The sequence below is a fragment of the Ruditapes philippinarum genome, unplaced genomic scaffold (genome assembly GCF_026571515.1).
Source record: "Ruditapes philippinarum isolate M1 unplaced genomic scaffold, ASM2657151v2 ctg3762_1_1_1_1, whole genome shotgun sequence".
NCBI lineage: Eukaryota > Metazoa > Mollusca > Bivalvia > Venerida > Veneridae > Ruditapes > Ruditapes philippinarum.
Genome location: NW_026863398.1, coordinates 4,248 through 24,164, shown reverse-complemented (window position 1 = coordinate 24,164; position 19,917 = coordinate 4,248). Strand labels below are relative to the sequence as shown.

Genomic DNA, 19,917 nt, shown 5'->3' with positions numbered 1-19,917 from the left:
GGATTGATTTTGGCACCTTTTGTTAAGCACTTCTGAAAAAAAGACACGGTCGCATTCATGTTTGAACATCCTTCGTTTCATATTCGTTTTTGTTATCGCATAAATGTAATTTAGTAGATTAAAACCTTCATTTTTGTAGCTGTGGCTACTACAGGTATCAATTTAAAATCCAAGTAAGTCAAATGTATTTTAACTCTTTAAAAAAACTGTTGGAGAACACATGCTTGCTTTAAGATTATAGTTTTAAAAAAGAAACAAACGGTTCCTAAACTTTGCCTTCAGCATGGTCGGCTACTGAATAAAACTATCCATTTTAAGAATAATTAGGTCTAAAAAAGTAGATAAAGTTGTAAATATCTAGGTATATATTTGAAGTTATCTTTCAAAAAAAAAATCCTGTCAATCAATGTCATTTGAAAATGCTAGCTAAATTTATAAATATTTGTCAAGTGCCTAATATTATGCTTGTACCACATCCTAGAGAACAGAATGCATCGCAAACCAACCAACTCTCTGCAAATCTTGGTATTGCAGCTGAGGTTCAATGTGAAAAAATAGACTGTTACATAAAATAACTCTTACTTAGCCTGACGTTTAAGATGTTACAATCGCTAAAACTTTGAAAGGTAAAGATGATTAGCAAGATGCCAATAAATGTACCATACCATGAGCGCAATTCATAACTTTTTTTGCAGGGAAATAACACTTTACCACTACTGACGCAAAAATTAGAGGCTAAATCAACAATTGTCTAAGTGATAAACGATATATCGTGATCATTTAAACAGCTTTAACAGCATTAGAAAAGTACAAGATTGATATCTAGCATAGAATTTTAGACAAAGGGAACCGATTTTCCTTTTTAACTAAAGACAATTTTAGATAATATGCACATCAAATATTTGAAATATAATCACTAAGTGTCAGCAAAACGTTCATGTTATAGTATGTGACAAACACATGCTTATATATTTAACTATATTGTTTATCTTTAGCAACACCCTCATTGATTTTAGATTAACGAGTACATATAAAATAACATATTCATATTAAACAATATGAATATTACTTAAAACTCTTAAGATATGAATTTTTGAAAACCTGATAACAATCATCTTGTACACTTATCAAGGTAGATACATTTTAAATATTATCTTACAATTTCACACGAAGGAATGATTAACATATTAACATTAATTGAACCAATACTTTATCATTCAATTATTTTGAAACAATAATTTAAATTAACATTTTTCTTTTGTGGAATAAATTGGAAAACTATTGAAAATTATGTAGGCGACTTTAAACATTTAGTTATAGAAACGTAATGAGATCAAAAGGAATTCCTATTAGTTTAAATAGATGTATTATCATGTTTACACTCGGGAATTGATATAAAAGGTCAGGTCATAAGTCATTACAAATTATATAAGAAATTATCAAACCAGAGGTTTCCAAGTGTTTTAACTTAGGTGAAGTAGTTATATGTTTTGATGGGTGTGTTGTAAGAACTGCAATATTTGGATGCAGCGAATCAGAACAATGACAACCTTAAAGTATAATAACGTGTTTGTTAATTATGAATTTTTAGAATTTGTACCTTCTTTGCTTAACTTCAAATAAATACTCATTTGAATTGTTTCGTTTATTTAAGAACGATATTTCTTTCTGTTCAATATTAATTTTCTATCAGCATATTGCAATCTTTAAAATGACAAGTAAGAATGTAATACTTGTTACTGGAGGAGAGGGTCTTGTCGGTAGTGCAATAAAGTTTGTCTTAGATAATGGCGAGACAAGAACTGAAGAAGAATGGGTGTTTACGTCTTCTAAAGAGTGTGATCTCACGTAAGATATATTTTAAAATACGATGTTTAACACACATTTATATAGTTAAGATTGAAACGTAAATCTTTTTAATTTAAACAATCGATTTGTTCTAGATCTTTTGCTTTAAAGCTTGCAAAACTGAAACGACGCATACAGTATTAAAAGTGTATTACACCGTTGTTAGTGTAGCAAGGGAATAATCTCGTGAAAAATGCATTTTAAAAATAGCATTAGCAAGCATTGTTTAAAGAATTTTGTCTTATGTAAGAATTGGACCCTTTCCTTGGTTGTCGAATGGGTAAAGTCGCCGACTTTAAATAGATTACCCGTCACCGTTGTGGGATTGAATCCTGCCAGGGAGTGTGGGTCTTTCATGTGAGGGAGTGTTCCATTTAGCTTACAGAGAGTTGGTGGTTCTATTTAGATTCCTGCTTTCGCCTTAAGTAATGTTCGAATCTTATATTAAAGTAAATATGATCAAATACGAAACGCTCACTTAAAGTCGTCACTTTTATTTACTATTTATACGATGAATATATGATTCAGATAAAAGTCAAGCTTATTTGATGTTGTACGCTAAATAAATATGTTTTAACGGTTAGTGATATTTCTATAAAAACATACATTATAGCAAATCTACATCACTTGTTAACCTTTGGTCAAACATGACTTGTATAACTGATATTAACTTGATTATTTTTATACGCCGTTGACCAAAAATTTTACCGTTAAGCTGATAATCAGTGGCACCAATTTGGTAAAAAAATATTCATAAAGAAATGTTCCCTTTTGTTCGCGGAACAATATACTATTATAACAATTGAACTAACAAATATGCTTGCCAAAAATTTTCTTGGATTGTAATGCACTAATTTATCGTTTAAGTAAGTACAATCACATTAATATAATTACATTCTATTCTCATCTGATCTTAACAATGAAAACGTAGTAGTATTATTTCTATTTAAGTTTAGCTTCATTAAAATTTTGCCAAAGAATCCTAAATCAATATCTAAAAAGAACCAATTTCAAATTTTCTTTTACAATTTTTATAACCTTGAGCTTGTGTTCACCTATAATCTAAATTGCTCACTATATTGTTTCCTCCTTGTGTTTAAGGAAATTGACGGATACAAACAAATTATTCGAAAAAGTTAAACCTACGCATGTAATCCACTTAGCTGCAAAGATTGGAGGGCTTTATGGCAATCTTGAAAATAGCCTGCAATACTTTGTAAGTAATATCTTTCGGTAAAAATGTTTAGTTTTTTAATCATGTTTTTTTCTAACAAAGGGATCAAGAACGTTGTGGCTGTGAAATTATTTCAAGTATCTCAGGGACATGTACAAAGTGTTTTGGAATGTATAAAAATAAATATTTCTCGCAAATCCAACAGGATTTGTATTGTTCGAATCGGTCCTGCAAAATGCAAACTTGCACTCCCTTATAACATTATTATAATAATTATTGTTTGTATACATTTTCAAGTTCGGTTAAAACGTTGATATGAGCATATTAGCAACACATATAGTGTCAACTTTTACTGTACAGATAATTTTGTAAATACGGAAAGGTTTTAACTAACCTTTACATACCCGAGCAGTCGACAAATAGCATGCTATCAAACATGTCGCAGATTTTTCTTTTATGATAATTACTTATGTTGTACAATTAAATAAAGATGTATGTATAAACAGAGAAATAAAAGATCAAATGAGGTTTAAGTTATTAATACAAAATAGCTATTTTTACTGATTGATTTTTATTGAATATCGATTTTTTCCTATTTGGTAAACAATTAAAAAAATTAAAAAGAAATAAGTGATTTTCTTTAAACTTATTGCAGAGAACAAACATCATTATAAATGATAATGTATTAGCTGTAAGTCATAATTTTGGAGTGAAGAAAGTTGTGTCATGCCTGTCGACTTGTATATTTCCTGACCGCGTTTCATACCCAATCGACGAAAAAATGGTAAAAACATGCACATTCTTAAGACATGAATATTTCTTTACATAACATATAACTATTTTAATCCTAAAATGATTGAGAGTATTTATTTATTTAACACAATGATCAAGTTTCTATTAACAAATTGTTTTTTGAATAATTTATTTCAACATACGCGTGCCTAAAACTGCAGTATGAAGATTCGGCAACAAATACATAACTTAAATATACTCAGTTATATATAACATAAAATCTTAAATAACTTGCAGATTCATGATGGGCCTCCGCATGATTCTAATTTTGGATATTCATATGCTAAAAGGATGATCGACGTCTTGAACAAGTAAGTCAAATTTCTGCCTTCCTTTTTCTGAGTGTGAAGTTGAATTATATGGTACAGATTTAGTCTTTTCTCATTATACATATTTCGTATATGAAATGTATTCTAATTCTCAAATATATCTAATGCATGCAGATGTTACAACAAAACCTATGGTGACATATTTACTTCCGTGGTACCTACAAATGTGTTCGGACCGCATGATAATTTTAACGTTGAGAATGGGCATGTTTTAGGTGGACTTATCCATAAAGCGTTCTGCGCTAAACGTAAGCCATTTGTTTATTTTCACTAGTTTTCATAATGTGATTACCTTGAAGCAATGTTTCAGAGTGTTATTGTTATTTGCATTAATGTTGCTGTTTGTTATAAAGGTTTCTATTAATTAATGTAGTTTAAGTGATAACACTTAACATGGCAAAACAGAAAATGTTACACGTTCGATTCGGTCAAGCATGTTCATATAGGGTAGTTGTTAATGCAAGCTACCGCCTTTAGCAGAAATCTTCATATAGATTTAATTTATGATTAAAATTAATACGATTCAAGGAAGTGCTTATGCTATTATGAGTCTTCTGTATTTTTTCTCGGCTCAGGGGACAATACCGACTTTGTCGTATGGGGCACGGGTTCACCGCTAAGACAGTTCCTTTATTCAAGAGACCTTGCTCGTCTTATGATATGGGTTCTACGCAGTTATGAAGAAATAGAGCCTATCATTATTTCAGGCATGTAATCATAGTTGCGAACGTAATTATAATAATTTCTTCATTTTGAACATTTACAGTAAGTAGTGATTGATTGAAATGATTTACTGTTGCTTCTATAATCAACTTAGCTAAACAATTTATCAGAAATTAGATAAAATTCACGCATAAAGAGTATAATTCTTTATGGTATCAGCAAAGAAAATGTTATTATTTTCATACACCTTTCCTTTAAAATTTTTGTTTTTTCTTACAAAAAGAATACAGCATACCACAAAGCTGTAATATAAGTCTCTGATCAAATTTAATACCTTAATGACAAACTATAACTGAAATGAAATTAAGTATATTATAAATATTCCTTTCATGTTTTCAAAGTCAATGTCGAAGATGAAATAAGCATTAAGGAAGCTGCTGAGATTGTCGTTAAAGCAATAGGATTTAAAGGGAATGTTATTTATGATACAAATAAATTAGATGGTCAATTCAGAAAGACAGCGTCGAACCGTAAGCTGAAAACATATCTTCCAAATCTGAAATTTACTCAATTTGAAGACGGTAAGCATTAAAGAAATAAAAGACATATAAAAGCGTAATGAATTAAAAAATGAATTGTTTTATATATCTAATGATTTATATGGAATGACAAAATATCATTTAATAATCTATATACGAAAAAGGGGAAGTAGATATTAAATTTATAATACAGAAATAAATCAAAAGAGGTTCAATACAAATCAAACACTACGCTTGTCTTAAATTACAAAATTATCGAAGACAAAATGTAAAGGTTCTGTAGGAAGGTAAATATACGTAAATTAACATTGTTGTTGGAAATGAAAAGTTCCTAATGTGACTTGCCTGCTTATATTGCCATTGTAAATGTATGAGTTAAATATGAATTAAAATTCAAAGCATTTATTTTTAATAAGTTCGTGTTTATCGGTTGATGTATATGTATATTTTAATATCTTCAGCAATCAAAGAGACTGTAGATTGGTATATGAAACATTTTGAAGAAGCGAGGAAGTAATCAAGGTGTTACTCACCCTCATACTAGGAGCTGGGAATATTAAATTCGAGTGACTGTATAATTGAAAGCAACTGTATTTTATAGTAATTTATCATTATGATCATTAATACAATCCGATGAACACATTGATTTCAGTCAGTATAAGTAGCTGTATATAATAATTATTCGCGGGAGTACTTGTATAGTCACCGACAATCCTATTTGCTGTATCTTATAGCCAAATAATTTTTAATTGGATACTAATTAATGAATATGATAAAGGATACGAGTCTTGCATCTGATCAATTTTTACCTTGTATAAGATTAAAGGCATATAATACTGAAAATCGTTAATTTCAGATAGGTCAGTAAATGTAGGTTTTTTATAAGATGCGTAAACATTTTATGTCATAGCTAATATATTAAATTATTTATTTTAAAGCTTAATATGACAAGTAAAATGAAGAACAAACATGTCTTTCTTTACTTTTTTCAACTATAGTCTCTGAATAAACTCTAATAGTTAAATCATTAGTGAATGTGTAACCCCTTAGAATTTAGAGACTTACGTTAAGGAAGGCAAATTGTAGTTAATCATAAACAAGAAATGAACGCGAGATCTGATATCCATCAGAGTACTTTAATAAAATTTAATTCAGTTTACACTAAACATGCAATAATTACTTATTAACGTTACTCTACAAGGGTGTTTCGTCACCAGTACAATATTTGCAAATGGTACATGATTTAAGGTTGAAAACATTTTGAGCAATAACTTAGCGGTTTCAAATCATACACGTTTTTGGTCATCTGTCGATATATGGGACATCCATCTAGCAGAAAAAAACGCTTGAAAATGAATCACTTATCGTGTACCTACCAATATTTTTTCCCTGATTTTCCAGAAATGCGTCGTAAATGTAACAGGTTCAGTTTGATTACGATTAGATTAACACTTAAGTGAGACTCAGGTTTATACCGATGACAAGAGATTGAATAGAGCTATTCATGACAGGCATATCAACATCTACATAGTGCAAACCGATTTTGCACTAAAGTACAAACTACATTACACATCGAACAACCTTCGATTGTGACATATTTAAGTATGGCCTTATTTTATTCTGGACAAAAGATACAAAGTCGATTTTACAGAAGTATTGTCTTGAAAAAGATTATGATTAAATTTTCCATGGATCTGTTAGTGGTTTTACTTTACAACATCTTCTGCATATAACATAATTTAATTGACTTAGGAGAGGTTTTTGGTAGTTGTTTTTGTTGTTGTTTGTTTGCATCTTTTTATTTTTAGATTTTAGTTATAAAAGTATATAAATCTTTAGAATGAATTTATTATAGAGTGTATTGAAAGTATTGAGAAAAATATACAAACACATGAAACATAAAACACCTCTTGTAAATACAATGGTTATAAGGAAATACTTCGATGTACAAGGAAACATTTAACAGATAATATGGTATTCATATCAGTGTCTCAATCTAACATCTGTGTAATAAGCTAAAATACATGCTGCTACGCAATGTTAGCGCCACAGAAAATGTCACAGTGTCTAGTACAGGTTGGTAGGAATTACTCTTATATAACAGAATATGAAAGTAGGTAAAATCTATGAATGGGAAGTCAGATAAGAAAAAATCATTCAATTCATATCACACATTTTTCGTGTTAAAGTTTTCAATCAGTATTTCTGTGTACCGTTTTGAGCCAGAAACTTTCAGCGATTATTTCTCAACCAAAAAGTTGCGATTGTTCATTTACCCGATTTCATCGCAGATTATAATTGAGTTTAAATGGTGGCGACCATGACCGACAAAAGACATTGACAATTTTATTGATAGTTATAGCATCAATATCATACATAACCATTATGAAAAAATGTAAATTAATAGAGTCAAATACATAGCTGAAGAGACGAACTTCCTATTTTATTTTGTTTTTTCCCCCAAATTTTTATTAATATGTTACAGATTAACCCTTATTTTGTATATTTTACGCGGTTGATCCGATTTATATTGATTGTTTTTATTTATTATTTTCAGTTTACTAGTTCTATAAATAGGCAACTTCAGAAATTTATTTGAAATCATTACAATAAAATTATATGTTCCTGAATTTAAATCACATTATAAAGTTTATTTCAAATATATTCTTAAAACATATCGGCTTAATGTAAACATGTTGAAATTTCTAAATATGGTAATTCTGTTCAATCTTTTAGACCAACTTTGACCAAAATTGAAAAAGACGAATGTGTCACTTACCTTTAAGAAGTTCTAAAAAATATTTTGAAAAGCAACGCTAGTTTTCTACTTCTCCTTTCAAATTCATATGCTATGTACTTCACTACATAGAAATTCAATGGAATGCATACCTATTTTGCGATAGGGTAGCAGGTCTGTATTTAATGCGATAAAATCCATTTTATAATCGCAAATAAACTCTAGATGATTGTGTTACACAGAATGGACAGTAGCACAGTCCTCAGTAATTTTTTTAAGAAACAATAAATCAGCCATTTCATATTTTATTCAACTCCCCAGTACATTTGTACAGTTATGTACCATTTTAAAAAAGAAACAAAACAATATACATATAATAAGAATACCAATAAAGCAAACGGGTTGGACAACACGTTCTTAAAACATTAGATTTAGACAAGTGAGATAAGACTTGAGTATATTATAGGGTTTTCGATTTGCCTGTTTTTCATTTAAAGACAATCAATAACTAATTTTATCCTTTTTTGTCTGAATACATCTCGTTGTGACATAGATGTGTTCATACGTTTTCGTTTTCTTTCACAAAATAATCGTTGATAAATTATACAGCTCTTAAACTAATATTTTTTAAGTCCAAGAGCAATCAGTAACGAAATGTGTTGCCTCATGATAGCCATAACTCGGCCAAAAATCAAACTCAAAACCTGTGAGATATGAACAAGATTTTAAGCTACCGATTAATCATGTAAACTTTTATTGAAATTGTATTAGTGGTATAACAGGAGTAATCCGAAAAAAATCTAAAATTAAAATCATTAAAGGGACAACACTCTGACAAATCTATATAACTATATCTTATAATATCATAAATCATTGCTATCCCAAGCAGAGAAGATATTTCAAACATCTTATTTCCTGTACGTCACATGTATTTATTTAGTGTTGAAAATAGGTTACAATGGCTTTTATTAAACATGATTTCCTGAGCAAAGTTCCGTGACGAAAGATAAAAACGCTTTATAATCAGCACCTTTTTGTCATTACAATAATTTTGTAAAGAATTTTCATTTAGGCACTTAGTGTTAATTGCAGTCCTGTATGATAACCCCAGTTGGATTAATATATAATATAACCGTTACACTAAATAACTTCTTTCAAGGAAAACATGAATACACTTGCGACAGTCAGTATTATTAATTTATAAAAATATAATTTATTTTCATAAAAGTCATAACTTGGTCTAGATATTTGATTGTTCATCAAAAACAAATACAATTTTTTCATAAAATAATTCTGTCTTCTAAGATTGTTTTTCATTTTAATAAAACTTCTAAAGATTGAGTATCCTTAGACCATTTATTATCCTAATCGGACTAAAACACATGCTTAATTATAACTCATTAAACGATTCAGAGTCAAATAATTGCTTTAACCAGTCAAAGAAACATAAATATTTTGTGAATGTTTGAGTAGGAAATAACTTGTATAGAAATCTAAAATATGCTGTGAATAAAATTTTCAAAATCTTTTGTCCGCCAAAGTGGTAATTTACAATTACGATGATACAAGGAATCGATAAAATATGGGCAGTCCAGTGATTTAGCTAATTTCGATCCATCTGTGTGTCGAGGCTGCATAAGTTCAAAAGCTAGTCTGCATTCCTGAAATATAATACACTAAATTAAACAAATGTAATCTCAAAATGCCCTAGATTTTATCGTAACTGTTTATTCCAGTTATTCTGAAACAATGATATCGTTTGACTTAAAAAAATAACAAGACAAAGAATTGGTCGCTGCTTTTTGATTGGTGTGTAAATGTATGTACGATATTATTATATTTCTTTTTGTTAGGTAAATATTTGTAAAATGTAATAAGGAATATTTACATCTGAAGACATGTTGCAGATAAGATAGTCATTGATAACAGATAGGTGTCAAGTATTGTTCCAGCAACTGAAGGAAATTGGGCATGGCTTTGATTTCCACCAGGTTTGTACAAAAAGCTTTAGTTGGAATACCTAAAACGAAAAAAAACTATAATATTATACATACATTTATATGCCATGCTTTTGAACTTTTTCCATTGTTGTTCATTATTATTATTATATAAAAACAAAAAAAAACTGTTTAATGTTTAATTTACATGTCCATAAAATTTCGAACGGCTTAATATAAACGTATTTTATATAAAATGACATTATGCCTATTCCATTGCACATGGTCTCTGTGGAGTGGTAAAAAAGAAAATAACTTTGCCGTTAATGTATTTTACTACGAAAAAAAATCAATAATTCAAATGATGATCAGAAATGTTTATAAATAACAAAATGAATCGAACTGCTCTTTTTTTCAAAAAGTGCGGGGCAGTCTTTTATAATTCCTTTTTATATTGTACCACTATGGATTGTTGGTCATTCACCATTATAAGAGTCAACTTTAAAAAAGAAATACTTATTCAAGTCAATATGTCAAAGAAAAATGATCAAAGTGTCACTTTAATTACATTGTTTTTCTTTAAAGATTGATCGTGTTACATGAAGAGTACAATAAATAAAAAAGAAAAAAGTAGTTAGCTACTGAAGATACACAATAAATTTGTATTTATTTGTGTTTAAAAATGTCATGTTTGTGTATGTTAAAATGAAGCACAATAAAGACGTCTCGTCACAGAATATTTAATGTCTTAATCCAGGTTTATCTGTAATATTAAATTTTGAATTACTACAAAACACATATTTATGTACTGTTTATGTTATGAAACTAGCACGTGAATAAATGAATGTCTTTATTAAAATATAAAATATTCGAAAAAAGGTCACAATATATACAGTTGCTTAGCCTTTTCTACAACAGAAGGTTCGTCAGTAGCTATGTAGATTCTTCTTTGTATTCCAGATAAACCAGATTTTCTTTCGTATGCCATATACCATTTTTCAACCAAATTGATATATTCATTAAAATTGCAATGTATTGCTTGGGTTTGTTTGTTCTTTATTTGAACTAGTAGCCTGAAAGTAAAACAAGGGATGAATGTGAGATAAACATTGTTTAAAAAAGAAAAACGAAAGCATACAAAATAAATTTTTTTACAAATGCTTATTTTTTGAATAAAGAAGTTACATAACGTAGTGTATGAGAAAATGGTATTTAAATAAATTCTTATACAGAAGTATTAGTGCGTGAAATCAACATTGCCATTGACTCTAATGGTCATATGTCCCTCACAGTTAATTCAGTAATCATAAGTGAAGGATAAGTGACCGGACACTTGCGAAGACATGTGTTATTACCGAAAAAGTATCATGAATAGGCGGTTTGATGGATCGACCGCTGAGGCATGGTCAAAAATTTGTAAAATATCGGCATGAAATTAACCAACAAACCAATTCATCAATCAAACAATAAACATGAGAATATTGCTTACCCGACAGTGATATTTTGAAATCCTAGCTCTGCCTTGCTTTTCTCGATAAGAAGGTTAAAGTTTTTGCTAGGTCTAAGTATGAACGTAGCTATTTGTCCAGCCCACCAAAGAGATGGGTTTGAATGGAAATGATCAATAACATTTGTTAAATACGAAGGAATGGTTCTTTGAAGATCGAAGTAGTTTGTTTGAAAACTCGCCTTTATCACTGGTATATCATCAGTGCCAAACACACCTATATGTCAAGTAAATACGTCTTGTCATTATTATACCTCTTTTCATGTCTAAAGAATTATTTTGGAATGACTTGTTTCGTAATTTTAGAAATAAAATTTGAATATTCGTTTTGGACGCAATTTTTACACTAAATTATATCTATCATTTTTAATGTTTTCAGCTGAAATATTAACAAATACAGAAGAAGACTTTTTCATTCGAGTGGCGAAGTAAAAGATGATAAACACCAATTGAAATCAAGATTTGTTTATTTATGAAATCAGTTATTTTCATCGATATATAAAATATCAAATGAATGATTAGGGTACATTGTTGAAATACCGTCTTACACTTAAAATCACTGTATTCTAGGCAAATGTATTAATACATTTTTGAAAGAAAAGTCATGTAAAGGGGCAAAATAAATTGATTTTGATAGGTATCCAGTTTAAGGATTCCAAATGAGAGATGTTTGTGGTAAAATGGATTTCCCATCATTGCCGACATTTGGAAAAGAAAGGCAAGAGTAAACAGTCTCAAATGTTGCTTAAACAGTTTCCAATTTTCATCACCCAATCTTTTGCAAATATTTCCAGTAATAACAAGAATTGTATATAGGGGAATTAGTCTGGCAAAAGACCATTGCTAAGCGGGCCAAAGTATATGGCATATTTTACTTTACAATTTAATTCACTGTACCTATGGCAAATTAGTTTATCCGAAATGGCTAAAGTTAACTGAAGTTAACTTCGAAAATTCAAGATAAAAAGTAATTATTGCAAATAAATCTTTTCTACTAACTAAAAACAACTTTAGCAGCTGTCTGATTAGTTGGTGATGTGCATGTGTTGCTTAGCGGTAACAACATTTCGCCCCATGCTGTATTTGAGTGCTTGCTGACATCTGTGCTAATCATAACGGTTCTATTTGTAAAATATCCGACAGTGAAACATATGGTTAAAAGATGTACCTGATAACCAAAGCCTTCTGAAAAAATAACCCACAAAATATGAGAAAGTATTGTTGCAATAATTTTCTCAAAGAGAAACTATTTAAAATAAGGGAGTGTTCTTTTTACTTTACATCACATAAATGTTGCTCATCGGTTCAAGTCTCTTCTTGAAAGTACAAACCGTAGATATCAAACGCGTTTAATGCCTAGTTTCTACACATGTTTGATAATTTAGTCACAAGAGCCAACCTGGACTTAAATGATACATGAGCATTCAAGTGAAATTTATTGTATCCTTACCAAAAGTCAGCAAAGTTCATTATATATAGCGTTTTTGTACATAAAAATATGCCACAATCAAAGTTAAAAGATGACTACATGTTTTAAAATAGGGGGACTGTTTGATTGGAAATATAATGTTACCGAAGATCATTTAGAGCGACTCAATTAAAAATCTGCTCTTCTTTTGAACACCCTAAAATGCAATAATTATTCCGAAAATCTACTTATTCATGTTCGATAATCTCCTAGTTTGGTCACTGATCTATGTTGGTGTTTATTTTTGATTCTTTGTTCTTACTTAAACAAAAATGTTCGTGTGCTATTGGACTCTGTGAATATGCTAAAATCTCTTACTTGATGGAAGTTCACATATGACCCATTTCTGATTATTGCAATCCTTCGGATTCTAGAAAAAATGTAAGGTAAAACGCTAGGTAGAGGAATAGAATAATATAGTATAATTGAAATTAAGGCCGAAAACTAAACTTAATACACATAAAGTATTAATTTAAAAATAGTGAAGGATGATACACTGTAACTGAATGATATTTTCCTAATAAAATACAGAAGAGGGAACAATTAAAAGTTAAAATCGCAGTAAAGAATCATAAATAGTAAGGATGATGTATAAAATAAAAAGAGTATTATGACAATTTAAAATACTGTATTATCATTCAAGGTAAGGTAGATGTAAAACTAAAAAACAATAAATATAATGTCATGAAAAGTAAAGTTATCATAGCATATAAGTGGTTAACACATAAACCGCGGCGCAGGAGTGTAATAAAGCCATGTAAAATACGATATTACACTTTGACGTGACGTCATTTGCGCTAAAACGCGCTAATGTTAGCGTATCATAATAAGCGCGTCAATGAAAAATGACTCTTTTTAACAGTTTACCGTTCTTATTTTATAATGGATAAATAGAATAGTATTTTCGTGTAGATGAACATGTAATACTAAATTTATTGAACTCGTGGAATAAAACAATATGATGTTCGCCAAAGGCTCGCATAATATTATTTTCTTCATCTCGTTCAATAAATTTAGTACTAAACCTACACTCATTCAATATCCTTTATATGTTAATGTAGACTGTTGATATGGATGCTGTATTTGTACAAATGAATGATATTACATAAAAAAATCATTATTCCGAATTGATATTAACTTAGAAACAGAAGATTTTGCAGTTTATATAATAATATCAAAAGGGTTTGGAGAGTTTATCTCTAATCTGCAGGCAGCAACTGAAATTACTATATAACCAGTGCAGACTAAAATGTTATGTATCTGAGATTCAGGCACTACTAAAATTTACAAAATTTCGTTTTACAGTTTGTGTATGAATGAAACAATATGAAAGTTTATTGATATCTTTTTTTTTAAATCAAAGTTAAATACCTGAATTAGTTCCAGCCTTTTTTGTACGATATCAGCTACATGCCTGTATTCAAATATGCTTGGTTTTAATGTTTTATGTTCACTTGTGTTTGTGTACAGTCTAAAATGAATGAAAACGAATTATTTTCTTTTTAAAAAATACACCAAAAGCGGTTTATTAAACAAAAACAGTATTGCGAATTCTAGATTATACTATTATATTTTTACATTTCTCTTATTTTACACGATTGGAAAACAGTACCGTTTGGCAATCTATAGACATCTTAATATCAAAAAAGACTTATAAAAGAGACATGCCCCACCCTCCAAAAATTGACAATACTGACATAAAAATTATGCTTCATTGCAACACCATTCTATGATGTTAGATGTCCGTTATATATGATTACTTATGGCCAAATGACTTTGTGCATGAAGGTGTTAACCCAATTTTTTTCTTGTAACGTAAGTTTAAGTAATTGAAAAACAAAGCTCATAATAATATAATCACCTTAAAATGGATAAATTTGCAAACTGTTTTAAATCTCACGAAATTTACAGTTAATTGTAATAGGGCAATAGGGAAGATGTTTTCTGTGTTTTTTTTTTATTTTTAAAAGGTCTTACTCTGTATTTTGTCCTTGATGCTGTTTGTGTGAATTGTTTCTAGTGTAATCGTATTGGTGATATTTAATATTGCAATACATTGTGCTAATTGAGATCAATACCATGAGGATTGTTCCATTGATGAACCTTCAACACAATAAACTCAACATAAAACATTGCTGTTATTCAAACAAGCCAAACGGTAAGATAATATAATAACCGCTATATAAATCTAGTGTCAAGAGGTTCTTAGGAGCTTCTGTTATTAATAATGTGTCGTGCATCATTATCAACATATGCCAAAGAGGCATGTAACTAGCAAAGTTTGGGCGTAACTGGTATTATCAAGCACATTTCAATTTTTTTAGAACATTTTAAAACGAACAATTCTTAACTACTACCTACTGTTTTCATCGTGAATGAAGAAATGTAGGTGATATTTGCTTCTATCTAATTGTAACAACATATTAATAGTGGTTGTGTTGAATAGTTGCAACATGATGATTTCATAAATGTTATCTTATTTTAGAAAGGAAATATTAAAACAAAAGTCAACTAAGTAGGCGGGGGAGCATTCAATGAATTCATCCCCGAACAAAACACAGCAACATAGGACCACCGGCAAGGAGCCCAACATGACAAATGAAACATTATTGCAATTGTTAGTGTTATTGGTTGACTGTTAAGTATCATTCGGTTCAAAACGGTTCAGATTATAACAATGCCCAAAAGAAAAGTTTAAAAAAATTCTCTTTGAAAGTTCCATTGAATGTTCTACTTAAAATGTATGAAATATATGTACGAAAAGAAATAAAATATAGAAATGTTCTATTGATAAGTAATGTTTGTTTTATCACAAAACTGAAATAGTGAAATACGTACCTTCTTTTTGTTGTGGATTCCTTTGTATTTTTCAAAATATCAAATTTATGTTTCATTTTCCAGAAACTCAGACACATGCTTATCGGAGTTGTTTTCTAAAATAATAAAACTAGTATTATAAGAGGAAGAGGTAACGATATCTTATAGAGATCGTTACCACATGTACTAAGACTTTTGTATAACTTGTTAACGGATTGCAAATAACTCCTTCATCTGTCATTCTATAACCAAGAAGCATTTATTTTTTAATGACACATTGTAGTAAATTTTTATTAATAAACTTTATGACATATTGAACTATTAAGGTATATACACGACAATCTTAAATTGTAGATACTCAGAATGATGTTGCTGGTTAAGGTTTTATTTTGTTCTGTTCACAATTTTTCTAACACATTTAAAAATTGTCTTTTTTTACGAAGAATGTTTGTATATCTGGTTTTGTGATTTCCCAATACGCAGCAAATACTTGTATGTTAGGACAATTGCAGTGTTAATGAAAGTTTTAAAGGGCAGTAATTTATTGTAGTCAGCTCCGCCTCTTGCTTCGCAATAAGTATCCAATTCAAATTGTTATTTCGAAAAAAAATAACTTTTCTGTAATATACAACTTATATTTAAACTCATTTGCTCTATTACTGTATTATTCGACTTTGTTTGCTAAGCATCTGGGCCGTAACCACCAAATATATCTACATCGAATCCATGTCTTATCTTTTTGTTTACATAAAACACCCGTTCACTGGATACTTGACAATGGCTTACATGTACAAACTAAACTGGCTTCGTTTCTTTTCTATCATAAATTGAAAGATAATCTCTTTGCAAATTCACCTGCAGACGAAAAAAGGCACCATAAGGAATTGGGATATATGTCTGTTCGAGTCTGTTATAGCAAGGCCAATTCACTGTTTTTTGACAAGACGGTAAAATACAGTCTGTGTTAATAATGATTTCAGACTAGTGGTTCTGGATTACGGACATATTTATTGATTGGAAGTTCAATCGCCATTCTTTAATATGAAAGCCAACATAACAAATTATTGCGTTTGTTAAAGGACTCTTTTTCAATCACGTGTAAAAACTCACACAGTTTGTATCGATTATAAATACTGTTTAAGCCAAATAGTAAACCCGCTCATATCAAAGTGCACCAACTGTACACCAAATGAAACCGCAGTCTCTATACACATGTTTATGAACAAATAAACAGACAAAACCTAAAACCGATATAAATTACTAAACAGGTAGTGTAATTTTTTTATAAATGTTACACTCTTGCACAAAAGTTATATCTTAATTCACCATTTCTTTTTTTTAGATTTTCTTCCTGGCCAAAAACTAATACTATGAAAAGTAATTCCAGATAGAGACTATGTTTGATTAAATTCAGTTTCGAATATACCGTTATCATGAACATGTCGAAATTGAATAACGCATTTTTATAGTAGTACAACCAAAGATAGATATTGACAATGCTACGAGCGAACAGTGTTCAGATTTTTCGTATAGAGCCTACACAATTTCTGAACAAATTAGACTGAATTAGAAATCTTAAGAATTGCTCTTAAATTTGTAAGGTAAGGAATATACAGTATACTGTTCATTTTTACTATGATTATGTACGTTACAAATGAAAAAATAAAAAGTTTAAAATAATTCCCATTCACTTCGTGAAATCAAACGTAAAACATATCATCTGTTTTTATGCTTTTAAATCTACTCCACGATAACGTAGGCAGATATCTGTTTAAATAAAGTATATTCCAGATTAGTTTGATGATGTTTTATTCCATATAATTTTTAAATATACATCAGTTATTTTTTATCAGTTTGGCAACATTATCCTGGGCCTTTCCCTGTAAATGTTTAACATCATAGAGTCGGCAATTAAATAAATATAGAAAAAAAGAAATGATTTGATTAAAAGTACGAGTAATGATAATAAAATTAGAATATTTTAAAGACAAAATCCATAATGTTTGTAACGGTAGGATACTTCTTAGGGCGCACTTAAACTACGGAGCCCCTCAGGTGACATTTTTCCCCCGGAACTTAATTCGTTTTTTACGAAATAATAATTCGTAATTACGAAATAATTATTCGTTTTTACGAAATATTAATTCGTTATTACGAAATATTAATTCGTTTTTACGAAATATTAATTCGTTTTTACGAAATATCAATTCGTTTTTACGAAATATTAATTCGTAATTAGGAAATGTTATTTCGTAATTACGAAATATTAATTCGTAATTATGAAATATTAATTCGCTTTTACGAAATATTATTTACCTTAGAACGTTCCTTTACCTTTAGTCACACGTCTTGTGCGCTTGAAGACCGTTCTACGGTCGTTGTCAGATCGTCTGAGAGTCGCCAGTGAGTCGTTCACTGCAAAGCAAACGATTAGTAACAACCAAGTAGCGATTGAGTAACGGCTGACTACCGATAGACGAACGTGTGCAATGCTCAGTGAAAGTTAGCAAAACGTTCCATGAACGTTCTTACAAGTTCTTTAGCGTTTGAAATTTAAACGTTGAAGAACGCTGGTCTGAGTGAGAACTGTTGTGCATGTTCAAAACTTTTTTCCGGACCAGCGTTCTACACCGATTCCTGGCGATAACAGACGTTCACTGGCGTTCACACAACGTTATTCTGGCGCTATTCTAGCAACCATGGACAACTTTCTAGATTTTTATACTTCACAATAGCAGGTGTCAAGTGCTGTGTGGCAGCTGTAAAAAGTTGCCCCGTACTTCACTTCAGTGTTGTTATATTTTTCTGGTCCTTCGGGATCATTGATGCCAACACTATTAAGTGTTGAGAATTGAGTACCGCTCAAGCCGGTGCTAGGGGCTTGAGGGATGTTGCACGTATTCATTACCCCTCATGTACAGACTCAATCAAACCGAGTCTGCAATTCACTTGTAATTTTGTTGTGATTAATGCTTCCGAGGGATAACTTTGTTTCCAGATTTTTTACAACGTTTCCAAAAAACGCCATAGAACGCTGACCAGTTCGTAATGGTGTGACGGCCCCATTAGGCTTCAAGACCACATTGGAGATCCTTTAAAGTCCTGTTCAATTAATCTTAGACTGGCTTTTCCCAACCAACATTCATATTTTAATTTCTTCATTTATAATGTCAACATAACAGTTACGTGTGTTATGGTCATTAAATCGATACCACCATATTTAAATATTTTAACTTTATATGTCAATGTTGATTTTATCTATTTATTTATTAATCCGTTCATCGATCAATGCACCTATAATAGGTTTTAGGGGTCATGCATGTATAACGGTTCAAGAACAAAACAGTACAATGTATACTCATTATGTAAAATAAAATGGGGAATCATTACGTAGTAAGAGAATAACAAGCGAAGGTCCTCAATGCAACAAGGAAATAACCAAATAAAACGCACCTTAGACATTGAGTATAATTGACACCATCAATCATTTTTTTCCATCACTCCATCATGTTGAATCCTTCAGTATTCAGGGCATATACAACAGTTTGAAGAATCAAAGAGAGTAAAAGAACAAGAATAAAGATCAACAAGGCAAAGGCAACATTCACAGGACGCTGCCCCCCGACACACTCAAGTAGGGCACCCAGAAGGCACCAAACAGAAACCCGGAGTGGACAAAAGGGTGAAAGGAGTGGGACATGTAATGTGAAATAATATAAACTAAAACGGGCCCATATGGGAATTTAAGGGATAAGGTCTGTAAGGGTGAAAAGGGGGTTGGGGGGTAAAAATCGGAGAGGGGGGATTGAGAAAACACCTACCGTCAACGACAATCCAACAAGACAGACATCACAAAACATGTAAACATCGAAAGCAAGGAACAATACAGACATGAAAAACACGTGAAGGAACACAGAAGGAGTACTGCCTTGGAACGGTCAGTAGTAGTTAAACCACTGGGGAGTTTAAACCGGTTTTAGGCGCGCCAAACCTCAATTTAGCCCCAATATGTTCCTGAATGACACGAAAATGTATATAAAATTAATCCCCGCCAAATGAAATTCTAACAATGGTCATGGTTGCATTAGACGAAATATATAAAACAG

At 30.4% G+C, this 19,917-nt stretch overlaps 2 protein-coding genes across 4 annotated transcripts; one reads left to right on the top strand and one right to left on the bottom strand.

Annotated features, from left to right (window-relative positions):
• Positions 1 to 994: 994 nt before the first annotated feature.
• LOC132721996 (GDP-L-fucose synthase-like) lies at positions 995 to 6,813 on the top strand. Of its 2 annotated transcripts, XM_060706390.1 has the most exons (9): positions 995 to 1,132; positions 1,694 to 1,848; positions 2,950 to 3,064; positions 3,678 to 3,806; positions 4,052 to 4,125; positions 4,258 to 4,391; positions 4,719 to 4,850; positions 5,208 to 5,387; positions 5,807 to 6,797. In XM_060706390.1, the coding sequence occupies exons 2-9, from the start codon at positions 1,712 to 1,714 to the stop codon at positions 5,860 to 5,862; spliced, it is 957 nt and encodes a 318-aa protein (XP_060562373.1). In that variant the 5' UTR covers positions 995 to 1,132; positions 1,694 to 1,711; the 3' UTR covers positions 5,863 to 6,797. The 2 variants fall into 2 exon arrangements, with proteins under 2 accessions (XP_060562373.1, XP_060562374.1); XM_060706391.1 differs by lacking the exon at positions 3,678 to 3,806 and having other exon boundaries at positions 5,807 to 6,813.
• A 1,399-nt stretch (positions 6,814 to 8,212) lies between these two features.
• LOC132721995 (alpha-(1,6)-fucosyltransferase-like) lies at positions 8,213 to 17,657 on the bottom strand. Of its 2 annotated transcripts, XM_060706388.1 has the most exons (9): positions 17,503 to 17,657; positions 15,833 to 15,927; positions 14,972 to 15,097; positions 14,366 to 14,465; positions 13,313 to 13,364; positions 12,526 to 12,711; positions 11,509 to 11,743; positions 9,971 to 11,092; positions 8,213 to 9,743 (listed from the first exon to the last, which is right to left on the bottom strand). In XM_060706388.1, exons 2-8 carry the CDS (start codon positions 15,907 to 15,909, stop codon positions 10,900 to 10,902), a joined length of 969 nt encoding a protein of 322 aa, XP_060562371.1. In that variant the 5' UTR covers positions 15,910 to 15,927; positions 17,503 to 17,657; the 3' UTR covers positions 8,213 to 9,743; positions 9,971 to 10,899. The 2 variants fall into 2 exon arrangements, with proteins under 2 accessions (XP_060562371.1, XP_060562372.1); XM_060706389.1 differs by lacking the exons at positions 14,972 to 15,097; positions 17,503 to 17,657 and having other exon boundaries at positions 15,833 to 17,459.
• Between the last annotated feature and the right edge of the window lie 2,260 nt (positions 17,658 to 19,917).

Excerpts from the sequence above, each read along its gene's own strand:
- LOC132721995 (XM_060706388.1), bottom strand. The coding sequence starts at position 15,909 with ATGTGTCTGAGTTTCTGGAAAATGAAACATAAATTTGATATTTTGAAA. Across the intron at positions 15,098-15,832 it reads GAATCCACAACAAAAAGAAG|GTTCATCAATGGAACAATCC; the intron begins GTACGTATTTCA and ends ATTGTGTTGAAG. Across the intron at positions 12,712-13,312 it reads CATATGTGAACTTCCATCAA|AAGGCTTTGGTTATCAGGTA; the intron begins GTAAGAGATTTT and ends TTATTTTTTCAG.
- LOC132721996 (XM_060706390.1), top strand. The coding sequence starts at position 1,712 with ATGACAAGTAAGAATGTAATACTTGTTACTGGAGGAGAGGGTCTTGTC. Across the intron at positions 4,851-5,207 it reads AGAGCCTATCATTATTTCAG|TCAATGTCGAAGATGAAATA; the intron begins GCATGTAATCAT and ends ATGTTTTCAAAG. Across the intron at positions 5,388-5,806 it reads ATTTACTCAATTTGAAGACG|CAATCAAAGAGACTGTAGAT; the intron begins GTAAGCATTAAA and ends TAATATCTTCAG.